Source organism: Pundamilia nyererei, unplaced genomic scaffold (genome assembly GCF_000239375.1).
Source record: "Pundamilia nyererei isolate P.nyererei 1_Seehausen unplaced genomic scaffold, PunNye1.0 scaffold00002, whole genome shotgun sequence".
Classification (NCBI taxonomy): Eukaryota; Metazoa; Chordata; class Actinopteri; order Cichliformes; family Cichlidae; genus Pundamilia; species Pundamilia nyererei.
In genome coordinates this window covers 6,840,170-6,848,197 of record NW_005187403.1, presented here as the reverse complement: position 1 = coordinate 6,848,197, position 8,028 = coordinate 6,840,170, and the positions used below count along the sequence as shown (strand labels likewise).

At 40.2% G+C, this 8,028-nt stretch overlaps 1 protein-coding gene across 2 annotated transcripts in view; it reads left to right on the top strand.

Moving 5' to 3' along the window:
* Nucleotides 1–884, top strand: part of amacr (alpha-methylacyl-CoA racemase) — a 20,678-nt gene extending 19,794 nt beyond the window's left edge. For both annotated transcript variants that reach the window (XM_005720321.1, XM_005720320.1), the window contains exon 6: nt 340–884. In XM_005720321.1, coding sequence (XP_005720378.1) covers nt 340–749 — 410 coding nt within the window. In that variant the 3' untranslated portion in view covers nt 750–884. The remainder of the gene's footprint in view (nt 1–339) is intronic.
* The last annotated feature ends 7,144 nt before the right edge of the window (nt 885–8,028 follow it).

Here is an 8,028-nt window from a genome sequence, read left to right as displayed (position 1 = left end):
TGTATTCATTATATGAAAATACTGCACTGCTGATCACTCCTGTCTGTCGTATTTGGCTGAAAGAGAAATTGTGCATAAGAAATTACAGAAAAAAACTGCTATATTAAAGTCAGTGCTTAAATCCTGCACATGGAGTCATTATTCATTATTTAATAGAGCAGTAACGAGTGGTTAAAATGATTACATCATGTGGCCAACTTGGACCTTCAGCAAGATCAGCAACCCATACTGAGATGAAAGTGTTGGCTGCTTCTGCACCAGCTTGTTATACTGAAGTTTATTTAACTTGATATTACTTTTGGGTCATAAAAAGTTTTGCTTTTTGTTTTTTCTTTCTAGGCTTAGAGTTGGATGCTGGAGAGTTGCCTTCTCAGATGAGCTTTGATGATTGGCCAGAGCTCAGACGAATCTTCACAGAGCGTTTTACCTCAAAGAGCCAGGCGGAGTGGTCAGAGATTTTTGATGGGACTGATGCTTGTGTTACACCTGTGTTGTCTTTTGACCAGGTGAGCTCACACCCACATAACCGGGAAAGAGGCTCTTTTATCAAGGACTCCAGTGGGGAAGAAAGCCCCCGACCAGCCCCGGTTCTGTCTCGCACTCCTGCTGAGCCTTGCCTCACCTCCGACCCCGTTACTGGAGAACACACAGCTGAGGTCCTACAGGAGTACGGCTTCACATCCCCACAGATAAACCAGATGCTGTCAGCAGGAGTCATAGAGTGCAATGCTGTGAAGGCAAAGCTGTAAACAAACAATCAAAACAGTCAAGTTATAAATGTTTGAAAATCACACAGTGGCACCACCTTTTAAGATTTGAAGGAATATGTAATTAAACATGTGATTGACATACTGGAAATAAACAACTGGTTTGGATAAAGCAAAGCTACATGCAGAGCACATTTGAGTGACTAACAGTAAGATCTGCCATTCAGATTATGTCTAACATAACTGTGAACAAATCAAAAGAGAAACTAAGAAAGTTATTTTCTTTTCATAAGCTAGGATTTCACAGGAGGCTGCTGTGTGCAAAGTAAACAAAGATTTTTTTTTACTAATTTTTTTTTTGCAAAGCACACCTACTCTATTAATCATAAACTACTGATATCTGCTAAATTATCCAGCTCAGGGTGAGCAATGGTCATACATAGCAAAAGAGGATTGGATATCTCCTGAAAGCTCAGCAGTACCAATAACATTACGTAAATTAATCAAACTTTGTTGTTGTTTTGCTCTCCCACAACAGCTTTTGATTTGTGTGCACTAATTCTGACACACAGATTGTTTAGAAAAAATGGTTGTAGCCAGACATGATGTCACCCACTAAAATCATCTTTTCAAGACGTTGGCTTGGGGTTTCAAAGCTCACCCTGCGTTTTTTTATTCTAAAGAAGGCCATAATTTACACGATGAATGTCAAGCTGTATTAAATGAGATCAGAAACCAGTGTTCGTGATTCATCGGTAAACTGTTTACTGAAGTTTTCAATTAGCATTAGGCTTGTTTATATCCAGAGGAGCTGCCCCCTGCTGGCTAATTGAAAGAATGAAGTTCTGAGGGACTTCCATGGGCTTAACTTTTCAAAACCACATGGAGACCTGTGTCTAACATTCAGTAGACATTTCAGAGACAGGAAACGTTACGCCTACAAAGTGAAAGTAAAACTACTGCATTGATTATGTTGACAGGAGGCAACTTGGTCCTTTTTCGTGTAAGTGAAGTTTAAGTCACTTACCAATATCTCTGTTGCAAGCTACTAATGCAACTCTGCAAGCTCAAGTTAGGAGGCTCTGAAGATGATTCAGATTGACTAAATAAATTACTCAGTAGCTCATTGGGTATACATGTTCAGCTGCTTGTTAATCCTAATCCAATTAGCCAGTCACCTGCTGAAGTTCAAACTGAGCATCAGAATGGAGATGGAAGCTGATTTAAGTGATTTTAAACAGGGCACAGATGTTGATATTTCAGAAACGGCTGACCCGGCAGGCTGGCTGCCTGCTCAGCCCTCTCTAAAGTTCAAAGGTAATGGTCCTAAAAAGAGAAAATATCCCCTGAATGGCAGTTATTTGGGTGAAAATGTTTGGTTGATGCCAGAGCCCCGATTAGAATAACCATTCATTGCAGTCACTGTATGCTGAAGAGCATTTGTGAATTCACAGCACCTCAGATCTTGAAACTGATGGGCTACAGCAGCAGAAGACCACACCGGGTGCTGTTCCTGTTAGATAAGAACAGGAAAAAGGCTGCAATTTGACAGTGAAAGAATGATAACGCATTGCATGCTCCAATGAGTCTCGAATTGCAGGAAATGGTCAGAAATTGATGTAAAAAACAATTCTGCTTTGTATCAATGGTTCATCGTTGTGGCGGTGTAATGGTGTGTGGGGAATATTTTCTTGACACACTGGACCCCTGAAGCAACTGAGCATCATTTAAATACCAATGTGTCCATGCCAGCTGGCCCAAACCCCTCTGTGACCCTGTGTTGGATAAGAGTTACATAGATACATGCATGCATGTCAGAGGGCCCGGTGGCGCCAGTGTCCGGCAGCCTCGCCTCTGTCAGTGCGCCCCAGAGCAGCTGTGGCTACAATGTAGCTTGCCATCGCCAGTGTGTGAATGTGTGTGTGAATGGGTGGATGACTGAATGTAGTGTGAAGCGCTTTGGGGTCCTTAGGGACTAGAAAAGCGCTATACAAATGCAGGCATTTACCATTTACCATGTATGTATGATTGATTGACTAACCTTGTAGTTATGTGAAGAGAACAAGTAAACTGCATTAAATACAAATGATGTGGAAGAACATGAGAAATTACCATAGTTATGTTTAGTATGCCTCGAGACAGTCAGTAACATCTCAGAAATATTATTAAATATTTATGTAAAGCCCACTACTAATAAATACAGACCTTTAAATTTAAATTTTAGAGCCCCAATCTGCTCAGCAGAGAAGATGGTGAAGCAAAGAAAAGATGTGCATATGAGATACTTTCCTCCCTACGTATTCATAAATACTTGCAATCACTCATAGATGTTGTTAGTCGTGCATATTAAAAGTGCTAACGAGTTTCCAGAGGATTGAAAACATAAATGAAACATAAACATAGTTTCACAACAGTCTAAAACGTAAAAGAAAAATAGTGTAGGTGTGCGTATATTACAGTCTTATTACAGATGGCTCCCTAAAGTATTTCCTAAGAAGCTGAAAATTTTAAAATACACATACAGGAGGGTAAGGAAATCCTCACAGGAGATATTGCATTCTTTAGGAGCTTTCATTTCTTTTCTCATCTGTAACATTTTGTACATCACAAGTTATTTAGTCATCTTGCTGCATATTTGCATCGCTTCACTGCAGCCCACTGGTGCCGCTAAAGGTTTGAATGATTTTGCTCCTGAAGTAAATCAGTCTTTTTTTCCCCCCGACTTCATCGAAAGTTGGCAAACACCTCCACAATGCCTTTTTAAAATGCAAACATATTCCTCTTCCCTGGAGTATTGCAACACGTCTGTCTGTACAGTATATATCATTCCACTGTGATCGCATCCTTTAAAGACAGAACAGGGAAGTACAGCAGGAAGTACTAGAAGTAACAGTGTGCCGAGCGGTGTGCTTTAATGTCTGCAAAACTAGCAAAGCTTTAATGACTCACCATAAATTTACATATATGGGAATACATGTAAACAAGGACGAATGTCATTTGATTGAGAGAGAGCAGAAGTGTGCAAAGATTTAAGGTCAGTCCTTCAGAGATCAAGATTTCTCATTTGCTTCTTATTGACAGACATTTTTTATTCTTCTTAGACAGGGAGCTGAAATGTTTACCTCTAAGATGATGATGACCTGGAATTTGTGGCATTCAAAATCAAATTTAAAAAAAAAAGTTTTTAAAAATGATAATGAGGTACTTTCTCCTGGAAAAATAGTGGAAACTGATTGTAGTATGCCCTAATTAGGAGTCCTCCCTGAGCCACGTATACAGTATCTATATATCCTCAGTATGTAGCACTACACTAGGAAACCTTTGGTCACAGTGGGCTGTCATAGACTGGCAACATTCCCACTACTTCCCAGTAAAGCTAACATAATCTTTGACTCTTTACAACTGAGTGTTTCCCTCCATCTAGCAATAGCAGAGTTGCCAGCTTTGTTTACCTGGTCAGTTTTTACTTGTTTTTACTATTACACATTGTGCTGCAGTGTAAGACCTTGAGACATGTAAGAATGTGAGGAATGTCTGCGTTGTGACTTGAAACATCTGACTCTCATCATGTCAGGTCAAATACAGGGCAACTGAATGTGAGCTTGCATCATGGGATTACCTTTAAACACACTTTCATGTGAACGACTGTCAGAAGTTTTAAGGAATAATGTAAAGCGAGAATGGCTTCAAAAATAATACTGTGATTTTTTAACTATAGCTGTTATGGTGTACAGAGAAAAACAAGTGATCTGCTATGAGGAGGCTTTATGAGGATGCTTTGCTTGAGCTGTAGCTGTTCCAAGTACAGTTGTTGTCAGTACAGTTGTTTACATGTCAAAAATTTAATCCACAAATTTTCAGTAGGCTTGATGTCGTGGCTTTGGCAGTTCCAAAAGCTTAATGGAGCCATTTTTACATAACTGCAGGCCATCAGTGCAAACAATTGTACATAAATACAAGTTATTCAGTTATGTCACTGATGTATATAAACTGTCACCCTCAGATGTAAGGAAATTGTTTAGCATGCACAGGAACAACCCAGGAAGCACCAAAGCTTAACCCTGCCATGAAACTGCTGGAAAACCAGCATCATTGTCCACAGTGAAGCAAGTTTTACATCGTCATAGACCGAGAGGGTGCTGACCAAGAACAAAGCTCCTGCTCTGAAGTCAACACCGTCAAGCTTGATTAAAATTTTCAGCATATGGATTAGCCAAATGCCTTCTGAAGAAAAGTGTTTTGGTCAGACGAGACAAAGATTGAGTTATCTGGTCACAATGACAAGAGATATGTTTAGAAGAAGAAAAGTTAGACCTAAGAACACTGTACCAACTGTAAGCATGGTGGTGGTAGCATCATGCTCTGGGACTGTTTTGCTGCCGGTAGTACTGGTACATTGCACAATTTGGATGGAGCAATGAAGGAAAAACACCTCCAATTTTAGCTCCACCTGATATCAACAGCACTGTTCCAAAAAATAGTAATGTCAAAGTATCTTACTGTATATTTTACAGTTTTAAATAGCCATAGCCATAGCCCTGACACTACACACTGCCCTGTCACACCCGGAGAAGAGAGACACGTATGTGAGAATGCTGTTTGTAGATTACAGCTCAGCATTCAATACCATCGTATCACCAACCACCACCACCAATTATCACCAACGGTGATGAGACGGCTTACAGGGAGGAGGTCAGCGCCCTGACCCACTGGTGTCAAGACAACCATCTCACCCTCAACGTCGCAAAGACAAAGGAGTTGATAGTGGACATCCGGAGGTGCAGAGAAGTACACACCCCCATCACCATCAACGGCGCTGCTGTGGAGAGAGTGAGCAGCTTCCAGTTCCTTGGTGTACATCTGGCTGAGGATCTTATGTGGTCAGTACACACAAACAAAACAGTGAAGAAGGCGCAGCAGCGCCTCTTCTTTCTCAGGAGACTGAAAAGATTCGGCATGAGCCCCCGCATCCTCAGGACCTTCTATCACTGTGCCATTGAGAGCATCCTCACTGGATGCATCACCACCTGGTATGGCAACAGCACCGCCTACAACTGCAAAGCTCTCCAGCGAGTAGTGCGGTGCTCTGAACGGATAATTGGAGGTGAGCTTCCCTCCCTCCAAGACATCTACAGGAAACGGTGCCTGAGGAAAGCGGGGAGGATCATCAAGGACTCCAGTCACCCCAGCCATAAACTGTTCAGACTGCTTCCATCAGGAAGGAGGTTCTGCAGCATCCGGTCCCGTACCAGCAGACTGAGAGACAGCTTTTTCCATCAGGCCATCAGACTGCTGAACACGTCATAGACACCTCAGCTTCACTACTGGAACTTTAACATTATGCACTCCATACTGTACAGTAACGCCACTGTTTTGCACATGTCTCACTCTGTATATTTTATCTTATATATTTTATTTATTGTTTACTCTATTTAATTTGTAAAATATGTGCACACACACACACACACACACACACACACACACACACACACACACACACACACACACACACACGTAGAAAAATATTTAGTATACACATCCAGAAATGCATACACTATTATATATTGTACATATATTTATTAGTTTCAGATGTAGCCATTCTTGTATTTTGCTTGTTTACATTATTGTATTTTGCACAACTCTGTTGCTTGTGAAGCTCGCACACAAGAATTTCACTCACATGTGCTGTACCAATGTACCTGCACATGTGATGTGACAATAAAAAGTGATTTGATTTGATTTGATTTGTTTTGTTTTGTACTGTCCTTCTAGAATATCATGAAATTTACATAAGTAGACTGTGATTTTACATGTCAAAGGTAAAATAACATAACATCACTGTAAATATAGTAAAACACAATTTACTTGTTTTTTAAATATATTTTCTGTACATATGTATATTTAGATTGTTAAAATACATTCACAAATGTATCATGATCTCACAAATATCTGTCCGTTATTTGAAAGATCGAACTGTTGAATTCAAATGTAATGCTATGGAAAAGTATATAACATGATTCCTATAAGCTTGTGTTACATCACATAAGTATTATTATCGTTGCTATTTAGGGCGATCGTGGCTCAAGAGTTGGCAGTTCGCCTTGTGATCAGAAGGTTGCCGGTTCGATCCCTGGCTCGGACACGCTCGCTATTGTGTCCGTGGTCCAGACTCTCCAGACTAACTATAATGTGAAACCTGCTTTGTATTTAGAATGTCTCTTACAGTTCTTTTAATGCCCACAGACTCCATAGTGCTTACATCGGATGTCTCTACTATAAAGCAGGAATGGGGTTTAGCAAGGTAACTTTAGACTTGGGTTTTCAAAGTTAAAGAAGAGGAAAAATAAGTCTCTAATAAGGATTTTAATTGCCTTGCAACATTTTGAGCTGTTCCTCAGACTTCAGACGCTTTAGAAGTCTTGACGCTTTACTTTGTGGATCTGTCTCTTTTTCTAATAGGCTAGATCTTTTTTTTTAATCTTTTTTTTTATTAAGTATCACTTCAGCATTCATAAAGCTGAATATTGGGATATATTGGTTGTCTATTCTAAATATGAACATGACAAACACAAACTAATCTATAAAGTGATATCATATGCACAATGTAGAGCAGTCTCAAAGAAAGTGGATTCTCCAGTGTAGTGGTTTACATTTTCACCTAAAATAATAAAAGCTCCCCAGTTTGATCACACAAAGAGAAACCAGTCCCTTTGGCATTGTCTCAAGAAGGGCATCTGGTGTAAAAAATAAAAAATACAAATCTGTCAAATCAAACATGTGGAGCTGCTTGCCATGATGACCCCTTGTGTGCATAAGGGAGCTGCCGGGAGCAGCATTCATTAGAAAATGAAAATGACCTTTTTCTTCTGACTTCCTACATCTGACTGCTCCCACCTTTACCCCAAGGGATCACATGCACCATCACTTGATTAACTGAAAGTACTTCTGTAGTCAACCACAAGCCCCTTGTGATTTCATGGTTTATTGTACGAGTCGTCCATCATAGCATGTGCTTTGAGGAGCCTTTGCATTAACAATAGCTTTATTTGTATAGCACACGGAGGTACAAAGTGCTTCAGAGTTTAAATGAAACCACACATCATATATAAGTGTACGTGTTCCAGTAGTCACACATATAGACTTTTATAGATACATCATGTGGAAAATATTTCCAAAAAGAGTAAAACAAAGGATTGAGTAGATGCTGACATAATTAGTTTTCAGCAGTCATTTAAAGCAGCGGCCCCCAACCCCCGGGCTTCGGACCGGTACCGGTCCGTGAGTCGTTTGGTACCGGGCCGCGAGAGTTGAGGCTCAGGTG